Source organism: Candoia aspera, chromosome 18 (assembly GCF_035149785.1).
Source record: "Candoia aspera isolate rCanAsp1 chromosome 18, rCanAsp1.hap2, whole genome shotgun sequence".
Taxonomy (NCBI): Eukaryota; Metazoa; Chordata; class Lepidosauria; order Squamata; family Boidae; genus Candoia; species Candoia aspera.
The window spans coordinates 4,034,010-4,058,838 of record NC_086170.1 but is presented as its reverse complement, the minus strand read 5'-3'; the positions used below and the strand labels follow the sequence as shown (position 1 = coordinate 4,058,838).

Below are 24,829 nucleotides of genomic sequence, written 5' to 3'. Positions count from 1 at the left end.
TACTGCTGCACTGGCCAAAAAGAGATGGAAAGGGAGAGGATCTGAAAAGACACGGGCAGGGAAAAAGGCATTTCTGATTTAAATCTCTTTGGCACAGGGGTAAGAGTCTGCTTCTCCCAACAGTCTCCCTTTAATAGGAATGCGAAAAGACCAGCCTCGACAGCTCTTTAGAATGTGGCCCCTCCTTCTCCATACAAATTACCCTCCCTCTTTTGATTTTTTTTCCCTTCTCTTCTTTTTCACTCCCCTTCCTTTCAAGTTGATGCAAAACTCACCCGCAAAAATTGTATTTATTCGCTGCGGTGCAGCTCCAGGGAGGTTTCTGCCAGTCTGCAACTGCCAGGCAAGGAGCTGGCAATTTTGAGAACCAGCCCTGCCAAAGGCTAAGCCCAGAGATAGGACATTTGGGACATTCCTCCTGGGAACGTGCACTGGGGGAAGAGAGAAGATTCAGGAGAAAAGTTGGGTTTTTTGGCGGGGGGGGGAAGGGGACGATTGTCAGATTGTTTCTTAGGTGCCAGAGAAATTCAGGCACCCAGAAAGAAGGGGTTTGAGAGTTTTTTCTTGCTTGGTTTTTTGATAAGCGGGAAATTGTGGACTTTGCGATTTGGGACAGGGCACGTCCATGGATGTGGTTTTTCTTCATCGGTAAAGGAAGCAATTTGCCAAATTTCCGATGTATGGGTAGATTTGAGCAGACAGCTTTGGGAATCTGCACATGTGACATCGGAAAGACTAGAGAGAGCCCAATTTGGCGCCCTGCAACAGATTCCCTCTCCGCTCCTCTCTCGTCTTGCGCTCCAGTCCTTCACCTTTGGCTCTGCCGTTGTTTTGAAGGGGCCTCCACGTGCTCCGCGACTCTTGACCCTCCAGCCTTTTTGCCAAGCGAGGAGATGAAACAGGGAACGCCAGCCGACCTTCTGCTCTGATCCGGCAGTTAAGAGCTCGAGTTTTCGTTTTTGAGGACCTGCTGGCGGAGGGGAGTGATCTCCCAGCGTGGGTCGCTTTGGTGGGGCTGACTTTGAGCGGGACGTCTGAAGGCAGAATTGCTGGCGATGGTTACACGTGGCTTGCAAAGGGATTAGCTTGGTGTGGCCAGGAGTAAGCTGGGTTGGGTTTCCAGGAGAAACCACCGCAAGGCGACCCCAACGCTCCAAGTCTGACCCGCCTGATTTCCACCCCAAGAGGGTTTCTTCTCGCTTGCGTTCCCCATTTTGAAGATGACGCCCCGAAAAGGCAGGAGGCGATACTGGAGTTGGTTTGTCCTGGCAATGCTGATATGCCAAGAATTCCCCCATTTCCCACTGGTGGTGGCCAAGAAAGAGCGGAAGAAACCGAAGGACCCTAACCAATATGCCGAGGCCCTCAACACCACGCTTTCCAACAGCGAAGAATTAAATGGACACTCCAAGGTAGGTGCTGGAATGAAGCAGGCTGGGGTGGTTGTGCTTTCCCATGGGAGCCCCCACAGTGCCTTTCATCGTTGGACTGGGGTTCCCCAGAGGGGGAAGATGAAGGCCAACCGGTCGTGATTGGCAGGACTTTTCCAATCCCCAAAAAGACGGGCCCCGGGTTCTGCCAAACGGAGCCATGGGCTCAGCAAGGACCTGTTCAGCAGAATGTGCCTTTCTCTCCATGGTATTTTGTCCAGCTGGATGACATTTCCTCTAGCGATAGTGGAGGTGTCCTCTTGCTTTAGCTGGTGTTGAAGGACTGAGGCAACTGTTAGCTCCGAGAACAGGAAATTGGGCTTCTGTTATCAGAGACGGTGCATCTGATGTCGGAGAGACCTCCATCGCACCCTGCTTGTGGGATTTCCCCATGATAATCTGTCTGGTTGCTGCCGGTGGCAGGGAGAATCTGGTCCGATCAAACCGAGCGATCCCATCATAACTTTTGGCAGGGTCTCCTCCTGACCCAGAAAAGTGAGCAGGAGGAGGGGAAAAAATCACAACTTCCATCACTCTCTCCTTTAGCCAGAGTTGCTGGCGGCGATGGGAATTCTCCTATTGGCAAGTCCACAGGGGCAGCTTCCACTCTTCAGGCTTTCTGGATATGGGGCAGTCTGCAACCACCAGCTCCCGACACGGCTCGGCCATGTGCCAGACTGGAATTCCAGTCTGCCGGACTACAAACTCCATATTGCTGGGGTTTGGTGGGAGAGGGGATCCAAAACAAACGAAAAGGCAGGCTGAGAATGGAAGGGATGAAGGTTTAGGAGGGAATAGCTCAAAGTGGGAGAAGCGCAAGGGGCAGGTTTGTAAAATTACAAGCCCTCGAGGTTTTAAGTGCACAGAAGGCAGAAGTAACGCCACTGGCTCTTTCTGGCAGCCCCTCCCAAAAACCAGGCTGGCAAAATAAATCAGGACAGGCAGAAGTGCTTATTCACATCCCATGTTGTTAGGAGTTCACTTCAGCTTATATAAACTCTTTTTTTCTCTGCCCCACTCTTTTCGTTCGTTGGCACCTTGCGTGCTTAAACTAGTCGGTGGTTCCCCCCAAGTCCTGTGGAAGCTCTCAACAAAAGGAAGTGAAAACGAACTAGCAGCGGTCAGCAAAGAGAAACAATTAGCCAACATTAGTCAGGTGCTAAGCCTGGCGGGAGAGAGAGGCCTCCAGTTTACTCATCCAGGAGGGAAATGATCCCTTTTTTGTGGAAAAGAAACCACCTGAGACCGAAAGGGGAGAAAAAGTTACTGGTGAGTTGAGGCGGAGGGGAGCAGGAGAAAAAATAAATAAAAAGGGCCTTGCAGGATTAAACCGTGCCTCTAAAAGTCCCAAAGCTTCCTAAAAAGGAAAGTTTTCATGTAGCAGCTGGAGGCCCTCAGAGGAAAATTCCTATTATTTTATTTCCATTCCTGTATTCCAACATTCCAAGGTAACTTATGTGCTTAAAAAAGAACAAAATTTACATTAAACTTAAAAAAAAGCACCTATAACAGTTTAAAATAGATTCTTAGAGCTGGATCTATCTAGTGATGGATGGCTAAGTGAAACCCACGTGATCAGGTGCAGTCTATTGCCGAATGGCAGGCAGTGAGGACAAAACTGTCCCACAATGTCCCACTTGGGAGCAGGAGGTAAGATTTGAAAGGATTTTTTTCCCCCTCTTTGAACTATTCCTGAAGTTGGAGTGGGAACAAGCATTTTATACACGGGGACCTAGCAAGAAGAGGAGAAATTTACCCCATCCTGTTTGGGAACTCTGGACCTCTGTTGTCATTGTGAACAATGACTGGCCTTGAATTGCAAACACCAATCCTGCAGTTAGGACCCAAAAAGGCAAATGGTAGGTTTCTGGATGATTTGCAGAAATCAGCAAGGCTTTTTGATTTGCCATCCCATGCATGTGCTACATTTCTCCTGTTGAAGCTTGGAAGAACCCACTGCAGATTTCGGCATGGTGGGATGGGGAGGTCTATCGCGTTCCAGGGCAATTGAAGCAGCAGAAAAGGTTAGCCTCTGGACATCCCACTTGTGGCTCTAGGGAACAACAGCCAGGATACTCTGGCCCCCTAACAACCATTTCATGGCTTCCACTTTGGACCGTCCTTTTATTTTATTTTACCTTATGCAAAAGCCCCCATTGGTGACTTCATGCACTCACTTGCTAAGCAAGGCTCCAGTTTCTGCCTTAAATCCAGCCCTAACATGCCATGCCAGGGAAGTTAAATTCTGCACAGCGTTTCGTGCAGGCCGCCGTCTGGGGAAAAGTGTGCTGAATTTTGCAGACGGGAAGGGAGAACTTTAACTCCTCTTCCAGCTGCCTCTGCCTGGACCTTGGTAGACTTCCGGAGTTCTGCTTCAAAGTTACTTTAGTCCTGAAGATGATTCCCATTCCCTGCAGGGACACAAGTGCGTGTCAGAACAGAGCGCTCTTTTAGCTGATCCCAACCTCTCCCGTCTTTCGCCGTGTGCTCCTTCATCCCCCAGACAGCCACCAGTCTCTGTCCCTGGATGCCTGCATGTGGGCATCAGGTTGGAAACAGGGTGTGTAGGTGTCAAGCATTTGGAAGTCTGAAAGGGGGAGTTCATGATTAATTTGGAGAAGCCTGCCAAATCTGACTTGTAATTTTGGTGGTCTTGCAGTTCCCACCCAGAGGACACCAGATTGGGGGACAGCTGTTAGGCACGTCTCTCTCCACTGAGCCCCCACCCCCCAAATTCTGGAGGGACAAGTGCTGTGAAAGTTGGGGGCATGGAGCACCTTCCTTCCATCTTTTCCTAGCTGTCCTGGGGCAAAGTCCTGACACGCGTGCTTGACCTCATTCTCATGTGCCTTCTTGGGAGTCTGGGCTGTTCTCAAAGATTTGCATCGGGAGGCATGTGGGGGCCAATCCAGGACCTCTGCTCACAATACTGCCCAGAGCAAACGCTTGAGTCGGATTGGGACGTTGATCCTGCAAGTTCTTCAAGAGATATTTTAACTAGTGATTCTAAGAGACCATCCATGTTCAAAGGATGCATCAAAGGGGTCTTTCCATCGACTTGACTCTCTCCCGCTGAGCCTGACTGACCAACTGTCAGCAGGAAGGGAACATGTGGTGCCAAGACTGCTGGTCCTTTGTTCCACCCAGAGCTTGCTCACCCTAAAATGGGGCCCAACAGAGCCGCACAAGGGCCTCAAGGGAACTAGTAGCCTCCTAGGTACTGAGTTGCCCTTCCCAACAACTAGCATGGCTTCTAGACGGGATGATCCCGAGCAGCACTGACTGAAGCCTTGAATGCTGGCAAAGGGGTTGAATTAGACTCCCATTAAGGGGGGGGGGCAGATTGGGAAGCCTGGAGCCCTCCAGCTGTTCCCAAAATACAGTTTCCAGCTGGGGATGGGAGTGGGTGTGATAGCCCAGCAACATCTTTAGAGGCTGGAGTGGCTGTCCCTTGACTGAGAGAGCAAGCTTGGCCTCTAAGCCATTCCCCCCTCAAACAGAAGGTGCATTCCTGGAGCTGGGACATATGAAACAGGATCTTAGGAATGTTCTCTGGGCGGCCTACTCGAGCTGCAATATTTTACAAGATAATTGCGAAAGAGAAGATGAACCTGTGGTTGGTCCCCTTCTTGTCTGCTCTCTCTTTCTAACTAGAGCGGCTGGCTTCACTACCAGGACCATCTGCCTGTAAAAGGGAGGCTTCCCATTTGTGCTTGAAGTAGCCTTTTGGCTGTTGGCCCAGCCTCTTTGGGTTGTAAGGAATGGACATACATCCAGTGGGACCCTGTGTCCACTTAGCCACTTATTCCGGTTCCCCGGATGGCCAGTGCAACCTGCACTTATCATCTTGTCTGTCCTGGTTACGAAATGGATGGGGAAAAAAGCAAACTCCAGGAAAACTAACCGTTCTCCAGATTCTCAGTCCACAAAAGATCCACCTTTGGGTTATTTTTCCTCTTTTGTGTCTTGCAGTCTGAACCTCTTAATTGGAGATGTTGGGAGAGGGTGTCAAACCAGGCCTTTGGTGTCCAAAACAGGTGCTCTGTCAGAGAACCAGACTCTTTTGATGAGGAAGGTTTTATTTACTTCATTTGAATCACTACCACAGCTTTATTTAATGGCAGCCCAACGTTCTCCCATTTGCAGAGTAGCAAAGGATGTGGTATCCCACACAATAATCTGCAGGTTCTCTGTCTCTTGGCCAGCATGGAGCTGAGGCAGATAATCCGCAGCTCCAAGGGGTGTGATCACAATGGCAGTCTTTAAAACCCCTGGTAGGTCCTTTGTTCCAACAAGAGTTTCAAAATACTTAAAATTGCCATTTATTGCTAAGCTGTGGTTGTCTGTGCAGAACTAGGTAATTATCCACTGTGGTTAATTAACTTAACTGGGGGAGGATGGGGAGGTAATTAATCTCCGGAGGGGAAGGCGGGACAGATTCCCCTCTAGACAGCCACTGTAGGCAATTCTGTCTACTTGGGCAATTAGAGTTGTGGGTCAATTAGTTGGGAAGAGCGTGGTTTTATGACAACCTAAATGCTTCTTCTAGATCAGCCACTGAATTTTACCTGAATAATTTGCTTTCAGGAGGGAGGTTATACAGTATGTGTGGCAAAGCGGTGTGAGCCAATGGTTGGACAGGAGAGGTTAGCAATAAAAAAAGGGCCTGATTTTTATTTGCAGTTGGGGATGGTATTATCAGTTACAAGGGAAGCATGTTTGGGGCTAGATCAGGGACAGGCAGTCAAGTGAGGGTGAATTCCAGCTTCCATAAGCCTTAGCCAGCATATCGACCATGAAGGATGATGGGACTGGAATCCAGGAACTGTTCCTGGAAGGCTAATCTAAATAGAGATGGATTTTGGGAAGGCATGGGTATAATGCCCCGAGGGGGGAAAAAAACAGGAGGACTTTTTCTTCCCCCATCAACCCAAAGGAGAAAAGCAGACAAGTGACAAACTATCACTATGGCTTAGAAGGGTGGGTGTGTCCATCCTGGGTTTACTGGAATTAGCTGCAAGTGTTGTCGTCCCCCCCTCCCCCATCTCCCTCTCTGGCTGCTGAAGCCAGCTGTTGCCAAGATAAAGAGAGTCTGGCACGCTTCTCCCTTGGATTGCTTGTGCGGGCCAAGAGGATTAAATAATATGACCACAAGGGCAGAGCAATGATTGTAACCATCAACCAGGCAGCTGGTGGGGTAATCGAGGACTGGGCTGGCTGCTTCTCGCAGACTGGCAACTGAAGGAAGCTAAGGACACCAAAAGCGGCAGGCAGTCGCCAGAGTTCCCCAGGGCAGTCGGGGCCCTTGGCAGACAGAGCCCTTCTCTGTGGCTCACTAGCCCAGATTTCCTTATGCAGATGCTTTGCCTGTCCTCCCATGCCATAACCCTCCACCCCGTTTTAGGGGGAGAGGTTGTCTGTGTTTTTCCAACAGCTTGATGAAGAAAAAAACAATTAAATGACAGAGCTGAGATGAGCCCCATTCCGCCTCTTCCTTCTTCCTCCAACTTTCTTGTGGGCCAGCCTGCCTGAATTCTGGGTCGAACAGGCAAACCCCAAAAGGTGTTCTAGATGGAAGTCTTGCCAATTGGCCTGTTTTTGTGGGTGGTGGGTGAATGACCTTTGATGTTCCTCAGGCACGTCTGTCCGTGGCTCACCCAGTGGAGCAGCGTTTCGACATGTGGACTTCAGCTCCCAGAATTCCCCAGCCAGCAGGGGGAATGCAGAACTCAAATTTAAGCTGACCAATGTTCTGGTCTACAAAAGCTTCAGTGCAACTTGTAGGCCCCTCTCTTAAGGGAGGCGAAACCAGAGTAAGGTTTAAGGGAACCCTGGAGTTGTTTGCGTTTAGTGAGCAAACCAGAAAATGATGCTCGAATCGATCCTCTTCCCGTTCCCTTTTGCCAAAAAGCTCATTTCACTGATAGCAATTTGGGGTCCCGGGAAATGTGGAGTCTTGATCCCGTGCCAGCAAAATCTGCTTGGCTGGAGGGTGTGCCTGATGGATCTAACACTGACACTAATTATTCAATTACCGTGGAATGCGCTTAACGCTCCGCTAGAATTGACTTGGGTTCCCCTCTTGGCTCACCGCGCAGACAGCTGTGGTTCCGCAAACATCTGCCTGGGGCGATGGAGGCAGAGGAACCTGGGGATCTCTTACAATTGGCCCCCAGTGCCCCTTTCATTTATAAAAGCGGGGGGGGGGGAGAGAAGGTACTTAGAGGCTTTCAGACTCCAGCAGTTCCCCTGTGAAGGAAGACTGTATCCTTGGGGGCTTCTCAGGTGAGAAAAAAGTCATGGAAGAAAGAACGTGTAGAGGTATAGAAAATAGTGAAAATGTGAAGACTGAGCAGTCTCTCTCTCTCTCTCTGTTAATGCTCAGGAGCATCCATTGAAATTAACTGGGGAGAGATTCAGGCCTGGCAAAGAATTTTTAATGCAGCAGGTCGAATTTGCAATTTGCTGCCATCCAATGTGGTGATGGCTGCCAATGGAAATGCCTCTAAAAGAGAAGATTCTTAGAGAACTGAGGCACCCTGGTTGCTAATTGTGATGGCAGGGTGTCTTAAATATTGGCTGCTGATGAGTAAGAATGGGAAAGGATGATTGCTCTCCTGTATGTGAGCCTCATGAGTGTAGCCCAGTGTTTCTCAACCTTGGCCACTTTCAGAGGTGTGGGCTTCAACTCCCAGAATTCCCCAGCCGGCAAGGTTGCCAAGGTTGAGAAACACTGATGTAGCCTGTTGGCTGTTACATGACATGCAGTGCCGGAGCAGATGGCTCTTTGGAGAAATCTAGTATTGGAGCGTGTCATGTTGTTATGGTTGATGCTTTGCCTTTAGTAAGAGCTGCAGTCATAGATTCTTGTATGGGAAGGGGTTGGACTAGATGATCTCTCTTCCCACTCTTACATGCCAAGATTCTGTTAATCTGTGCTGAAGTTCCATATCATGTTGCCCACTGCTGGCCTGTAGGGAGGGAGAGATGCTGGTAATGCCCTTCCCTCCCACTTTCTGTCCCCATTTGATATCAGCGGGGGGGGGGGGCATTAGATTTCTTCAGAAACTCAGCGAAGGCAGAAATCTCATTGGGTCTGCATGCCAAGATGCTGCTGATGGGACTGGACTGGGGAGAGGGGGGCAGAGGGAAAAATTAAAAAAACAAAACTGCCAGGCTAATCAAGTGTGGGATTTTGTGAGGACATTTGCAGCCAACATATTTTTTAAAGAAAAAATAAATCTCAGTGGGATTTATAAGGTTTCGAGACCATCCAGTAATTCTCACTCGGGGGTTCCTGCCTTCCTGTTTCAAACCGTTTGCCTCCACCCTCACTTGAGAGAGATCCAACCCCTTCTCTGTCTGCCCACACACACACCGTTTTCCCCAGAGAAATCCTACAAGGGCCAACGTGCATTCCTCTTTTCAAACTCTGATCATTCTTCCCGGCGTTTCCGCTCCCGGGTTACTTCCTGGAATCTGGGGTGGTTGTTCCTTCATGGCTTCACGTATGCTGACAGTTCAGTGACAGACGTTTGGCGGGGAGCTGTGATTGGGTACGGCCTCGAGGCTTGTCTGTGGGCACATCAGACTGGCGGAAATGGATGGGCTTGGTTCAAGCCCTTCTTTTTAAGCAGTCCCGAGCCCAACCTGGGGCTAGCTCAAGCGACATCCCCCACATTGGTAAATGAAGTAGCAATAAATCAATTGCTGGACTGCAGTGGCGTGGTGCTCCACGAGATGGATTGTTCTTCCCTCCCCTTGTATAGGAAGCCAGTAGGCCAATCTTGATAATGACCTTTAAGATGGATAGGTAGCAATTTTCTGGATCTTACCGATGCTAAGTGTAAAAGAGAAAGCTCAACTCACATAGTGGTCCTGGCAGCGATACAGCAATGATTTGCACTGGCTTCTCCTGGGATGTATCTTCCACTTCTCTGTTTTAACAGCCTGCAGCCCTGGGATCTCCCTGTAGTGTTCCATCCAGGTAGTAACTAGGCCTGACTAGGCCTGGCTTTCTGCAAAATCAGCCAGAGTAGCTTGGTGCTGCCACCTGAATTTGGCCAAGGTAGATTTTGAATACTGACAACATAAAGAAGTGCTTTTTCAGTTTCCCATTTGGCCTCCCATCTTGTGATTTCCTAGTGGTCCCCTTTTCTGTTATTAAGAAGATCCAACCCACTTTAGCTTTTTCTGAGATTAGGTAAAGTCAGGGCATTGCTACCTTCTTACTAAATGTGGCAATGAAAGGTTTAGTTTAAACCTTAACAGATGGCTGCAATCTGTTACCTACCGTCAGCACTACTGAGTTGAATAAAATTTCTTTGTAAATATATATTGGATTACACTCAAATGTATATAAATACAACAAACACAACTCACATTTATTTTGAGAAATAATGTATGGGATTGCACTGTGTCTTAAGTCTTACTAGAAGCAAGACAGCAGTTTAAATGGGACAGAAATTCACTCCCATCACATTTTAAAGCAAACTTAACCAAAGCTGGAATTTCAAACTTACCTGAAACTCTGTTAGCCTCTGTAATGGACAGTTTTACAAACATTGCGATGCAGTTTTCAACCTTTAAAAAGGAAAAAGAAGTGATGCAAATATCAGGGGAAAGTATGTGGAAAAAACCAAAAAGGATATTAGGAAAATAATATTTAAAAATCTACTGCATTAGGGAAAGCCTGCAACAATTTCCAAAGGGTTAGTCAGTTGCAGCAAAAAAGGAATCTTTAACACTAAAATACTTGAGTCATATGACACTGTGACATTTCGCTTGCAGTAATGCGTATATTAAAGCAAACCTGGGCACAGAAATATGTATCTTAGGAGAAATGTAAATACCCATAAACTTTCATGGAAGCTTCAACAAAAACTGTCTCAAATAGATAAAAGTAATGACACAAACAAAATTTTAGACTGGGAAAATGTGACACTGAAGTGGGTTTAGTTGCAAGTGACTCAAATCCTGTTGCCAGTGGCATAAATACTGCCTAGGCAAGGATTGGCAAATGGAACAGACATTATGTGTATTTGCAGCATTCCAGCAAATTGGTTGGAAGCTGAATAATGAGAAAATATTAGCAGGGTGGTACTAAGGTGGCTGGCCAATATATTTAGCTGCTCAGATAGCATCCTTTTCATCTATGTTTAGAGAAGTGGAGCAGACTAGCTGTTGAATCTTATCTCTTCATTGGCTGACAGTATCAGGAAGAAATGGTTCTGGTTCTATGCACACTCATGCTGCATCTGATGACAGCTTAATCAGAGAATTGCATTACGTCCTAATGAAGCACATATAGCTTGCCCATTTCTTTTCCTGGTCCCTGAGCCAGTTGTCTACAGTTCTCAAGCCTTGGTGTTCCCCAGCTGTAAAAATGGAAATTTATTTTTAAGAACACTGGTACAAATTGCTGTTTTGTAAACTGAGTTTGCAGACAGCCACTTCTATATGTCATTGCTGTCTTAAGCTAATTCCATCTTATTTCATCTTCATTGACTACATAATTCCGTCTTTCTCTTCCTATCTCCATATAGATTAAGGAGAAGTTAAAAGTAACTCATACTCTGGAACTCCAAATGTCTGAATGTAACCTTTCTTTTTCCATTTGAGTTTCCTGAAGGGCAGAAACCAGGGACTCTCCAGATCTTAGCAAAGGGTGGCTTCCCATATCCTCGTTTGCCAGGCTGGCTGGGGCTGCTGGGACTTGTAGTCCAGCAATATTTGGAGCATTTGGGGGTCTATCCCACAAGGTTTATATTTCATTTTCACAAGATACTTAAATCAGAATAGATTCTTAGTATATGGTTTGAACTAATCACAATGAGTAATAAGTTACATTATGTGCAACTTTATTATATTTATACTGTATTTCAGTTACGGTTCTTGATATTCACTTTTAGCTCAAATTTAACAGTGATTCTTCTCTTTGAAGGTGATATAATATTTACTATATATTTAACTATTTACAACTAAGTAATGATGTATTAGAAAGCTATGACCTCCACGATGTTTTAAATTCCCTGGTTGATTCATCTGTATTATATCCTTTTATTCTTTTTTTCATGTTCTCTCTTATACTTGCCTATATATTTTCTTTAAAGTGTCCGTTAACAAAGAAATGGATTTTTGTAAAAAATATTTTTTATTAAAATTTTACGATACCCTAAAAGTATAAAAAATGAAAAGAAAAATAATAAGAAAAAAGGAAGTAGGAAAAAGGAAAGTGAAAAAAAGCAAAAAAGCAGAATGTTAACTTCTGCCCTTCTGTCTATAGAGTGACTGTCATCTTACTTTTTCTCCTCCTTCTTTGATCTTTCTTAATCCCGACAAAGTGATAGGAATCTTGGGGGAAAAAAAATAAAGGATATGGGGGAAAAACTTGGAAGGCTACAAATTTCATATCCCTCTAAGAGGAAATTTTGCCTCTTGGATTTCAGATCCAGAATTAGGAACTGGGGGGTTCATGGGCAATGAAGGGGATGGGAAGTCTCTCCGCTGGCCGGCCGGCCAGCCTGCCAGCCACCCCTGGGCCGAAGAATCTCCCTGTCATCAACGCTTGTTCTTCCTTCCTTTAGATGCTTGAGTCCCCAGACCCGCGCATCACCGATCCACGCCGGACATGGTTTCAGTTTGTACAGCGTCCGGGTGAAGGCAGCAACTCCAAAAAGAAATGCAAAGGAAAAGACAAAAAAGTAGGTTATTTCTGGAAGCTTGTGCTAGCCAGTAATAATAACAACACTGACAAAGATGATGAGGCGTTAAAATGCTGCAGGGTGGGATGGTTGTCTTTGGACTTTCTAACCAGCCAGGTAATCTACTGTTAGCTAATAATCGCTGTCAGAATGATGATGTGGGATCTGCAGAAAATGGTGCGGTACTGAGTGATTCCTATCCAGTTTCTCGTTAGCAAGCCAGCCAGGCCCTTAATAGGACCCTCCATTGCATTCTCTCATTTTTCCTGTTGGTTTATTTTATCTCCACAGTCCTTCAGTGATCCAGGGTTATCACGGTCTGTTTCAGAAGCTTGTTCTCTTGAATCACCCCTTTCGGACACACCCGGGCACGCATACATACACGGGAAGAAGGTTCTTCTCCCAACGCTCCCACTCCTGCTGTTGTTACTTGGAAGGCACTGATACGATTCCTAAATGACACTTCCAGTGGGAATCTGGTTTGTGGCGGATCTGGGTACAGCTCCCTTCTTGGAAAGAGTGAGCTGTCAGAGCTATTCCGTGGCCCGCTTGCCCACTGCCTTCTGTTCATTTTTCCCAGCCATGGTTGGAGGTGGGTTGTTCCAAATGCTATATAAAATTGGAGGGACGCGCAGTTCTGCTTAACGTGCCATGATGGCAAGCAGCTTTCTCCAAAGCCATGCAGGCGGGTGTGTTACTTTCACCGTTACACACATTATTCTCCTAAAAAGCACTTTGTACTGACTGGGGAATCCTGAAGGAGGCATTGGCAAAATAGCACAGATGCGGTCACCAAGAATCAAGTTTGATTTTACCTGGATCGGGGAAAAGTGTGTTTAGAATGGAAGCTTTCATATGAAGTGTACCATCGTTTCTCTTCTGGATATCTAACAAAGTTGGCCAAGTCCACCGCTTTTCTTTTTTTCCACCACTGACCTCACCTTTCTAGGATACTTTTTTGGGGGGTGTTGCCATGGTGACATTCCAAGCTCCTCCATGATGCTATCCATGCTAGTTGGGTCTTTCACCAACTGGGTGCCAAAACAGTCCCTGGCATTCTGCCGGTGCCCTGTGATGGGAACCTCCTCCCAGATGGAAATCTTGTATGCCCAGCAAAAGGACTGCAGGGACCAAGCAAGACTGAAAAGTTCCCTGGAGATGTACAAGGATCTCCATATCTGGTGTGTGTGTTTATGGCTGATTCAGTATCAGCGGCGCTGGTCTTCAGAGACTTTGGCCCAGCTTAACAGTGTCCCTTGATTTCTTAGAACAGGTCCAAACGAAGCCATGGATTTGGGACTTTGCAAATTAAACAGCCACTTATACTTCTCTCTAACTTCTGTTTCTCCACTTTTTTTCTAGCGTGGTCTTGCTGGACCTCCAGGCCCCCCTGGTCCTCCGGGCCCCCCTGGTCTTCCTGGGGCTGAAATCACCCATGAAGTCTTAATGCAAGAATTTAAAGAAATGTTAAAAGGTAACCAGGTTCTCTTCCGGCCCCTTGACTTTACTAGAAGCATAAAGGATGGGCTAAGGGTAATCGCGTTTGCAATCCCTTTTCTTCCAGAAGCTACTGAACGGCGGGCATCTCCAGCATTACCGGGCCACCCCAGTGAGATGCCCGTGGTGTTGCTTCCTCTGGAGGAACTGTCCCCCTACCGGCGAGTGGAGGAAGCCTTCCACTGCAAACTCAAGGGGCAGATCATTGTGGACAAGAAAACCTTGATGGAACTCCAGAACTTTCAGATGGTGAGGCCAACGGGGAGCAGTCCTTAGGAGTTGGGGAAGCGTATTAAGAAACCACAGTGCCTGGAAACACAAAGTGTTTCTCAACTTTGGCAAGTTTATGATGGGTGGACCTCAACTCCCAGAATTCCCCAGCCAGCAACCAGAAACATTTGTCCTCTTTGTGCTAGAGTTACCTCTTCCTTAGCATCAGTCCTCCTTATGAAAGACAGAGCCTGTTACCTGCTCTGCTTGTTGCAGCTAAGCATTTATTTTTTTAAAAAAAGAAAAGTTTGGGGAAGAAGTGCGTGGGGGAGTGGAGATTAGAACAATCTTGGAGTCCAGGCAGGGTCAAAGTTCTCTCCAAGGATAATGCTGGTGCCACTCTAATTGGTGTGGAGAAGACATCTTAATAGCCATCAGTGCACAGGCTAAGGTTGAACTGAGGCAGGCCGTGCTCTTCTAATTAGGCCTGGCAGATTCTCAGACGCCTCCCCTGCCAGCAAGCACATTTGTGCCATCTTCAGTGGGCCTGAGCAAGATTGGTTTAGAGCATTAATACAGTGATGTAGCCGAGGCACCGCTGCCTGTGGGCCCCGGTGACGTGATGACAGAGCCCTGGCTGGTAGTGATGAAAGGAAAACTAGGCTACTGTCACAAGGGTTTCAACACTTCCATCTTTGGGTGCGTCCACAGCCATCTCTGCACAGGTCTCTTAATGAGCATTTGATCGTCCATCAGCGTACTTAGTGGTTACGCTGCTATGCATTAGTGAAGTGCAATTACATGGCTTTAAAATATATTTTATTCTAAGCCACTTGGATAACATCCCTGAAGAAGAGCGATTAGTACTCTCAACCATAGACAGTGACGGCAGTTTCAATTTATGAACGGTGATCCTTAGGTCACTGACAAGGAGCCATTGGCAGCAAGCAGAGAGGAACATCGGGAACTCAGTGGGAACCCCAACATTTGTTGAAAGGGTGTTTAAAAACAAAGTTAAGGGGGAGGGATTTTATGCCAGGCACAGAGCAGGGAGTTGGACTAGATAATCTTCTGGATCACTTCAGATTCTAGCATACAGTAAATCGGAGTCACCCTACCATACTGACTGTGCTCAGTTGGGAAATATTCTGGTGGAGGAGGATGGGAAATTGGGTTGGTGTCTAATGCCTTGAGAAAGTGGATAGCTGGTAAGAATTCTAAGCACTGAATTTCATTCCTGCTGCAACAGAAAAGGGATTGCTTTGCCATCCATGGAAGCAACACCAAGAGGAGAAATCTTAGCCGACTCGTAAGCTCAAAGTATTAGAATTCCATAAGATAGGGTTAATACAATCTTCTTGGGCCATTTTCACCCAGTCCTATAACTGAGGAAAATGAATACTTCATTCCAGCAAATCATCATATTCTGTACCAGGCCACTGATTCCAAACACCAACAAGCCTTTGTCTCTCAGATCTGGTTTGGACATGAAATCAGGGGATGCTGAGGTTCCAACCTGGGACTGTCTAAGAGCAAAGTAGGGATTTTACTGCTGAGCAACACCATGTAAGGAACAGCAAAGCATCCTGTGAACGTAGTCTTAAAATCAGTTACCAGCACAGGATGGCTTCAGGCTGAGATGTGATGTGCATCCCACATTTTCTTCCTAAGCACTCAGGAGTTTTTTTAAAAAAAATAATTAGCAGGAGGTGGAAATAGAAGATCTTTGTCTTGTCCATTGCCGGAATTAAACAAAAGGTGGTTCGCTACCTGCTGTGGAATTTGAATCCTAAAGGATTCAGTATTCCATTTTCTCTTGAAGGTGAAATTATGTCATTTAGGGGAAAGAAAAAGGCCCACTTCACAAATACAATGAGTTGATAATATGTGCCCTTGGAAATGGGAGAGGGATCAGGGGCGGCTCACTATTAAAGTAACTGCAAGTATCTCATGGATGTACTGTATCCCCCTTCCCCAGCTATAATTAAACCAATTTTGCAATCTTTGAGGCTTAAGGGCTGTGTCAGGGAATCTGGCAGATTGTTCTAACTGGCGAGCAGTTTAACCTATTAGCGTATCGCGATTAATTCCATTCCATCCCAGAGCGCTACATTAATTCTTTCGCTTTGTGAGTGTGTTGAGAGAGTGGGAGTGAGACGTGAAGAAACAGGAATGTTTTTTCAAGCAGTAATTTACTGGTGCCGGAAAACTGCCTTCTATTTTCAAGTCAGCGGTTTTAGGGGAATTAAGTCACAGCCTCTGATTTTTGTTTAATTGGTTTTTATGAAACAGGCAAGAAATTGGAGCTGTCAGAAAGTACTGCCATCTCCTGAAGAGAGGGGAGTAAACCTTAGAAAGGGAGTGTGAGGAATTTCCAGACAGAAAACCCTGGGTCAGATTTCTTCATTCCCCACGCTGGCTGGGGAATTCTGGGAGTTGAAGTCCACGCATCTTAAACTTGCCAAGGTTGAGAAACACTGCATTCAAGACATGAGCTTGCGATGGCAACAGTGCACATCAGTTCTAACTTTTTTGCAAAGGGACATCACGTACGGTTTGTTTCATACAGGGAGTTTAAGGCTTGCGACGCTCCTTTTTTCAGCAAAACAATTCACTGCAAGAGCCCAGTTCAGTTCAGGACCGTGATGCAAGGAAAAGAAATGGGTGAACCCAAAGATTTTTAATACCTAACACTATTTTTCTGCCCCCACTAGAGCACTTTGCCCCCAGGTGTGCCATAATATCCCGGACTCTTCCCCAGTCTGGTTGCCCACCACTGTATGTAGTAGCCAAGCAGAAGATGGTCAATATGATTTGACAGGATAAAGTGAGGGTCCGTCTCCTAGATCCTGAGGAACATTGGCTTGAATAGTTAACCCTGCTATCGTCTTCATCTTCCTCCTCCTCCTTTTTAAAAAATTATTATTTAGATAGCATCATCAAACTGCCTCCCCAAATCCCGACGCGGCAACAATAGGATGCCCAATTAACAGATACCACCACCACCAATTCAGTAAAGTTCATTTTCTCTTTTTTTCCCGAATTTGAGCCAAACCCACACTGCATGAGCCAAAGCTAACAATAAACATGCCACGCTGGGTTTATTTTGACTTAAGTCTGATAATCTTCCCTCCAAGCAGCGCGTCTAGAACTATTTGCCTTGCCGGGGAGCTGCTAAACCAGCGGCTTTAGGCCTGCGACACGCTTTATAAAATAACAAGAGGAAAGACCCTGAGCTTTGCCTCTGCAGAAGAAAGCAATTAGGTTTGCTTGAGGGAGGTGTGAAGTTGCCTTGAGCACTTTGGGCTAGTCATCTAAAAAACAAAAAAAACCCTTTTTTGGCTCCTTTTAAAATCCCACAGATGTTCTACTGACTTAAAAACAACAACAACCAGGTCCGAGCCTTTGTCCAGTTGGCTCCACCGCTTTTTCTTTCAAACGTTTCGGGAAATGATACGTCTTTGCCATCACCTCTCCTTTATCCCTTTTAAGTTTGAAATGCTGGGAATTGAACCCTGCCCCGCTGAACGTAAAGATGTTGTTCAATCCACTGAGCTAAAATCCCTCCCTGCTTCAGCTGAGAGAGCCCAAGGCCAGGTTGGAGCTGCTGACCCCTTTCTAACTCAGAATGAAGATCTTTCCCACGTTCTGCAAAAAAAAAAAAAAATCAGGATTGTCAAAATCTTGTTTTCTCTGACGTGTCTTGCTGGGTTGCTTGACTGCAAGGATTCTGCAGCTTTCAAAATGATTTTTAGAAAACTCATCAGGTATGTTGCCCTAAATGCTAAGAAGAGTCAGACCTGGATAGTGGATAGGAGACCACAAGGAAATAATGTGTTGTCATCGTCGTCATCATCATTGTGGAACAAAACAATAGCAAATTTTTTCAGTATTGTTGCCAGAAAACGGATAGCTCAATGCCATCGTCAGAAGTTGGGTTTAAGGTCTTACCTTTTCACGCAATACCAGTAACTCTGTCCAAAAGAAGGCAATAGAAAGCTGGCTGAAAGCACAACCTGGGTTTCCAAACTCTGGGTGGGGATTTGTGACTTGCTGCCATTCTGTCAAACCTGGCTGGGCAACAGAAAAAAGAACAGCACAGTTGTAATGATTGCCCAGCCCCAAATACTCAGACTCACAAGAGGCTGCTAAATGAAATCTGATTTATTAAGGATCTTAGGACAAATACAGAGAAAGCTGAGAATGAGCAAAAAGCGCGTCAAATACAAACTTAAAACCCTCGGTACGAACGTATCCCGCCTCCCTGGCAACAGCCCCGCCCGGTCCAGGTGCTAGCAATCGTCAGACCTGCTAGCCTGGGAAAGTAACCTTGAACATAGCAGATAAAGCAAATACATTCCAAAGCACAGCCAAGAGATAACTACTCCCATCCTCCCGTGAAAGATGAAACACGCATCCAGCTAATGACATGCGAAATGTTACGATGTATCAAAGACATTGAAACGGCGAACATGACAACAGTAAACAACTGGAGTTCTACTAAAACTTTTCCTGTGTTTTTCAGTCTTTCTCATTCGATTTTACAGAACGTAAATCATTTGGCTTTCCCCAAAGGAAAAGACAAATTAAGGACATTCTCATATTTGGGGTTCCAATACTTACGTAGTTATGAAAGTGACTGGGGATGGGCATCACATGACTGACCGTGTACTGACAGTGTGCAATCCTCTCTCCTGGATTGTACAGCCTGCCTCCCTCCCAAGAGAAATATATTTGGAGCCTTTTTTTAGATCAGGAAGCTAAGAAAGCCACAGAGACTGCTAGAAAGAGAGCACTAGCCTCCAAGAAAATTTGAAAGAAATTCTAAAACGCTCTGAAAATTTGGTTTAAAAATCCTCAGAAGCTCCTTTTGCACTGGAAAGCAATTTTTCAGGAAGTTTAAAGATAAATTGGGGGGGGGGGAATTTAGGAAATTGGAAAGGCTGAGGACATGGTGTGTATAAACCTAGCTGATTCATTACACCGCTTACATGTTATGGGATGGCAGGAAAGGATGGTTGATGGAATCAATATTTCAATTCTTTTTTTTTTCCCCTTCCTCACACAGCCTTTAGCCAAAGGGGCTTTTCTCCGAGGATCTGGATTAAACTTGACAACTGGGAGATTTACAGCTTCGGTATCTGGCATTTACCAGTTTTCAGCCAACGTCCATGTAGGTGAGTGGCAGAATTTGTTTATGGTATGGGTTCAAAAACTCTGTTTGCTTTCCTTGGGCAGTCCTCTGGTTTAACAGAGTGAATGTTAGCCAAGATCTATACCCCAAAGGTCACGGCCTAAGAGCAGGGGAGAAAAGCATGAACTGTCTTTTCCTCAAACAAATAACGGGGTGGGATAAAATCAGCGGAAGAGTTGTGTATACATCTTTTGCTCAAACACGTATCCAAAACTCATCCGTCGATTTTATCCTGACCTGTTATTTTCAAATACTTATAATTATTGGATGCTGCTGATAATCATGGGCAACCCCCCCGCCCCCGACTAGTTACAGCCTAATACACTGAATGCTTAGGCTTACACTATAAGTACTTTCTATGTTAACCATGTCGAATAAAACCATTCCAGAAAAGGAACAGTGGCTAAGTTGTCCACTGTCTTCCTCTCAAGAGAACCATGAAGAATTGTATGGGAGTCACAGTGTGGGCTGTCTGGGTGAGGAGAACAAAGCAAGCCCAGGTAACTGATGCTGGAGGTGACCAAGGACACAGGATTCGTGGCGTAGCTTAGATAAGCAATGCAGTTGTGCTGAACGTGCAGGACCTTGGACAGCTCCAAGCATCCAATTTGCTTTAACCCAGCCTGTTTTATCCCTCTTGGGCAGTTCACCTTTCTCAGATTCCATCATATCCCAAATGATAAGCTTTGCCTTCTGTTTCCACTGTAGTTGGCCCGGGGACGTGAAAGGAAGATTTGGGTTAGAGTGGGGGGTTAGGTCTTAATTTAAGGGAGGGGGCTGCTCCCGATTGGGCTTACAGTCTCAGAACTTAGTTTCTTTTATAAATTGTGCCATCGGATCAACCCAGTTCTTTCCTCTCCTTCTGGGCCAGAGTTTTGGTTTCTGCCCCCAACCATTTTTATAATTTCTGGGGGTGGGGGCGGGGAGGAATGATAACCCACCACTTGCTCCAACCAGGCCCAGGAATCATGGTCAGGAAGTATATGGGAATTGGAAATCCCACACCAATGCTTTCCCAGGGTAGAAATTTCTTTCCTTTTTGCACTGAACGTTCTTGAATGTTAAAACAGAAATGGCATCCTTTCAACATTCTTTCTTTCTTTCTTTCTTTCTTTCTTTCTTTCTTTCTCTCCCAGACCACAGTGAGCTGAAAAGTAAACTGCAGCTTCGAGCAAGAGACAATGTCCGGGTCCTGATCTGCATTGAATCCCTCTGTCACCGATATACGTGAGTATATTGAATTGCTTGAATCGTGGGTTGGTTTTATCCAGTGACACTGGGGACCTGCTACAAATTATGTTTGGAATAAGGAGTCCAGGCATTTTAATCTATCTCTTCCTGCCTCTTCTTTCTGCAGCATGAGCTAGAAACGGACTTTTCCAGGCACTATGAGCTGTTTTTCTCTATACTTCTTTATTCTGATAAGTGTCTTCCCCCTTCCCCCTTTTCCTTGGTCATTCCAGTTTATTCCTCTCCTCCAACCTTCTGTTTTTCAGCTTTTTCCACTCTCAATAACCTCTTAGCATTCCAACTCAGTGTTCATTGGCTCCATTGGCTCCATGCCCCCATATACATACATTCATGCATGAATATAGCACAAACTTAAAGATTTTTATACTTAAGGGTTTTTACTAGCCTACTGATCTCTCTCTTTTGGACACTGATTTTAGCAAATACAATAGCAGCCATTGCCTGGAAGTTGGAGACAGGCAAATGAGAGAACGAGGCAGTCAAAGATGTCCCTCCCCCTGTTAAGGGTCGTGGTTGAAATCTCCCAGTTAAGGATCATGGTTTAATAGTGACATTTATAGTACCTGTTAGCATCTTTAAATCTGTTTATCATCTGTCCCACAGCAGGTGGCAGCACCTAGCTACCAACTGTAGCTGAACTCAGAGCTCTGGTTAATACTTGGATTGGAGACCACTTGGAAATCCTAGGCTGTAGGCTGAACTGGGAAGTTAAAACGCTTCCCAGAAGGAGGCAATGGCCAACTATTTCTTTACTGCTGCCAAAGATGGGCTTGTCTTTGAAGTCACTGGGGGTAAGGTTAAGCTTGACCCCCGAGAGCTTATTTATTTTAACTATCAAAAACATTTCCACCCTTGGCTAAAAAGACCTTGAATTACAAATGCCCAAATGCTCTTAGAGAGGAGAAAATCTGATTAATTTTTGTTTGAGCTATTTTGGTGTGATGGTCTAACTTTTAGGACCATTTGGAAGAAGTGCAGCAAAGCTTACAATTAATATTGCTGAGTCTACGTACAGTATCTATGCTCAGAAGCAAGCCCCGGTGTACTTGGTGGGTGGGCGTAGTGAAGTTCTGGCCAGTTTGGAAGATGCTCTGTTTTTTCAAACTAGGGGGCAGACTTGTGACTGTTTTAATTTGTGAAATACGTCCAGGCTTGTAAATCTAAATCTAGGATACCCTTGTTCCTAGTTGGTGTCGCCTGGGCCAGTATGCCTCAGCATCATGTTATGTCCTGGCCAGTAAATGTCTGTCTCTCCTTCTTTTGTACCTGCCTAGATCTTTGGAAGTTATTGCTGGGCTGGAAAGTAACAGTAAAGTTTTTACTGTGTATGTTCATGGATTGCTCCAACTCCAGGTAAGGATAATGTAACAGATCGTTTAGATTAATTTGGGGTACTATACGAAGAATTGTGCCAACAGTCTGCAGCCACATTTCTCTTTGCTGAGTCCAAACGCTGCAGCCGTGTCCCACAGCCTGGGACACTCCACAAGTGTTGGAGTTCAGTTCCAACCAGGCCGCTCTAGGAATTTGAAGTAACTTGTTTAGAAGACACCAGGTAGTACGGAAGGTGGTTGTATCAGAGATCTTTTGATGGGAGCAACTGAGTGGGATGTCATCAGGATTCAATGAGTTGTTCTGAGGATCCATTTGAGAGAGAAGGGGACTTCTGGATTCACCCATTTGATAGCCCAGCTCTGTTCGTTGGACAAATAATTTCAGATGGCTTGCATCTCCTCCAAGATGTTGGTACCCATGGATGGTCTGTCCTCATCTGTAGATGTCCTGCAGATGTCACCTCTGCCTACTGCCTTGTCATCTCCAAGTCCTAACTCCTAGTTCCAATGAAAGCTTGATTTGATTTGTTGATTGAGACAACACAGGACAGGTTTGGCATCCATACATTTCTCATTCATTTTTCCTCTTCCTTTCCCCCACATTTCTTTGGTATTTATGGCATAGGCTGGACAATACACCTCAATCTTCGTGGACAACAGCGCTGGTGCCCCTGTTACCATTCAGAATGGATCCGACTTTATGGGCATGTTCGTGGGAATCTAATTCCCGGACAACCTGCAACAGAGAATGGAGGAGGAGAGCACACATCCGGACATTGATGGACAAGCTTGAGTTTTGAACACTGCTGCCCAGAGGACCATCTTCTCTTTGCCATTAGTGTTCTGCAGCTGAACGGAGCAAATGTCTTTTTCTTTCAGGGGCATAGCAACAGCCCAAAAGAAAGAGAGAGGATGGTCCTTAACACTGAATCCAAAACCCAGATCTAGTTTCCTTCCACTGGCAGATTCTGATTTGCCATCCCAGTTGAGATCCAATGAAATCCCTCTCCTCTAATCCAGTTAAGGCTATGGGGGGCTGTGAATATGCTGGGCATCAGAGCTTGTTTGTAGGCCCAATGTTTTCCATATATTGCATGCCCAGGTATCTCCTAGATAGGTGGGAGCAGAAAAGACCTGTCTAATCTTTGGAAAGCTGCTGCCAGCCCGTGTAGACAACACTGAGTTGATGGACTAACAAACTAGTATTTCTTATGTCCTCCATCTTGTGATCTGAAGTAGCCAATCAGACAGCTCTGAGAAATGCCTCAGTGGGGCAGCAAAGCCCTCTCCCTTTTCTGCTGTTGATTCCAGGCAAACGGTATTCTGTGACATGCTGGGAATGGCCCGAGTTTACCTCTGTTCCAATTCATAACATTTTCTGATCCTCCTCCCTTAGTCTGAGGATTCTGGACACTTTTAGATTTACCGTAACATTTTAAAAAGTGCTTGCAACCTAGGGCAAGCTTATGCTCATGGACACGCATGCCACAGCTTGGCCGAAAAATTCTTCTGGCAAGTCATTCTATCAGGAGATGGTTGCAGTGTGGCTGATCTGATCCATAAATCTCCTGGAAGGGACCATAGCGTAATGGACATGTCCGTACTTTGGTTGCAGAAAGACCCAGTTTTAATTCTTAGATTCCTGGGCAGAGATACCAGCGCTTCTACCTAAAACTCTGGGGAGCAATTAAAATGGCTCAGGAAAAGGCAGTGTCCTATGTTTCTTCCCAAAGGAAGCCTGGGATATAACGATTGAAATAATCCACTGACAAGATCTCATCTGAAAATTTGGACTGTGAGTTAGGGCTAGGGGACGAGACCATGTCAGTTGAAAATGACATCCATGTTGGCTTAGTTGAAGCAGCAGAATTCCTTCTCACTTCTCCTCCCCCAAGTCATTTGAGTTACACCTCTGATATCTGCTTCCAAACTCAATTGCAAGATATGTTCTTTCAGTTTTCCATCATGTCTTGGTACCAGTGTGGGCCTGTGTATGTGTTTTTAAACAGGTACATTAATAGTTATTTTAATGGAAAGAATTGTATATTATTTAAACTCTTCATGCTTGACCATAAGCTGTAGTATCTGAAGGTCATGCAAAACCGGATCAGAGCAGCTTAACCACGGTTGAACTGATTTCTGTAGAGACAGAACGGCTGGCTTTGTTGCGATCGTTGCAAATGAATGGGGAGGATAAATATTATTCGCTGCCTCACACACACAAAAAGAGATGGATATATGCACATGAGAACTGCAGGAGTGAATAGTCAGCTCTCACCTTTGGAGATGCTGAAATCAACTATACGATCTTAGATTGTTAGAAACTAACTATGATCTGACTTGGTACTGTTCTGAAGATGGAAGAAACCCCATTCAGACTTTTCTGGGATGTCAAAGGCAGAACAAAACGATGCGTGAAATATGGGGCTCCCCCTTCCCTGTCTATGACACCTTTATCTGTCACAGCTGAGATTATGCTTTGTGTCTGCCTGTGACCCAAACAGCAGGTCAGTGCTGAAATGGTGGGATACTCTTGGCTTCTGCCTACCCTGAAGAGGCTGAGTATTGGCAGCGGTTAGAGCAGGGAGTGAATTCGCACAGGCAGCCATCTGGGTCGAATAGAAAGCTCCACTGATTTAGCAAGATTGGATCCAGGGCTTGGTTCTGCCAAGTAGAAACTGGACTGTTGCGGCAGGCCTGGTTTCTTCATTTCTTCCTAAAACTTCAGAAAGGCCCAGATCCAGAGCAACTCCTCCTGTGTACATGTGAAGAACTGCCCGTCAGGGACCAACCAATCTGTCAGTATGACTATTTTCTGGGGGAAATTATATAGTGACTGTGGGAAGTCCCTCAGGGATGTTAATTTCCCAAGGCTCCAGTCTGAGTTAGGGAGCCTGGTGAGCGCTTGATTTCCCTTTTCTATGGGGCTGGGCAGAGATACATCCTGAGAAACACACAGTGGTGTCGGGATACAGACGAAATTGTAGGAAGAATTGCCGTAAGGATACATTTGACAGAAAGCTGCCACTGGGGACAGCAGTCCCATCTCTTTTCCAATGTTCAGTCTTTAAAACGCCTTTAAAACTGACCTTTTCCTGCTGGCTGGGTGGTACTTTTTATTTTATTCTGAGGTTGAAGAAGATGTCAAAAAATTGGAGGGGGAAAAATATTTCAAGCCAGTGCAACCATTATAGCAAAATGTCTTGGCTT

The 24,829-nt window shown here is 45.7% G+C and overlaps 1 protein-coding gene and 1 long non-coding RNA gene across 3 annotated transcripts in view; one reads left to right on the top strand and one right to left on the bottom strand.

Annotated features, from left to right (window-relative positions):
• Window positions 1–24,829, bottom strand: part of LOC134507081 (uncharacterized) — a 55,479-nt gene that overhangs the window by 190 nt on the left and 30,460 nt on the right. The window contains exons 4-6 of one of the 2 annotated variants that reach the window (XR_010068866.1): window positions 17,792–17,914; window positions 9,953–10,013; window positions 9,300–9,483 (exon numbers count right to left, since the gene is read on the bottom strand). This is a non-coding gene — a long non-coding RNA (uncharacterized LOC134507081). The remainder of the gene's footprint in view (window positions 1–9,299; window positions 9,484–9,952; window positions 10,014–17,791; window positions 17,915–24,829) is intronic. The other variant, XR_010068867.1, reaches the window with a different exon arrangement.
• C1QTNF12 (C1q and TNF related 12) lies at window positions 246–23,148 on the top strand. The gene is made up of 8 exons (XM_063317503.1): window positions 246–1,412; window positions 12,017–12,133; window positions 13,496–13,607; window positions 13,698–13,879; window positions 18,909–19,017; window positions 20,171–20,261; window positions 21,560–21,638; window positions 22,245–23,148. The coding sequence occupies exons 1-8, from the start codon at window positions 1,221–1,223 to the stop codon at window positions 22,341–22,343; spliced, it is 981 nt and encodes a 326-aa protein (XP_063173573.1). The 5' UTR covers window positions 246–1,220; the 3' UTR covers window positions 22,344–23,148.

Bases quoted from the DNA above. Each gene is read 5' to 3' on its own strand.
- C1QTNF12 (XM_063317503.1), top strand. From the start codon at position 1,221: ATGACGCCCCGAAAAGGCAGGAGGCGATACTGGAGTTGGTTTGTCCTG. The intron at 13,608-13,697 runs GTAACCAGGTTC...CTTTTCTTCCAG, and splicing joins ATTTAAAGAAATGTTAAAAG to AAGCTACTGAACGGCGGGCA. The intron at 21,639-22,244 runs GTAAGGATAATG...TTTATGGCATAG, and splicing joins ATGGATTGCTCCAACTCCAG to GCTGGACAATACACCTCAAT.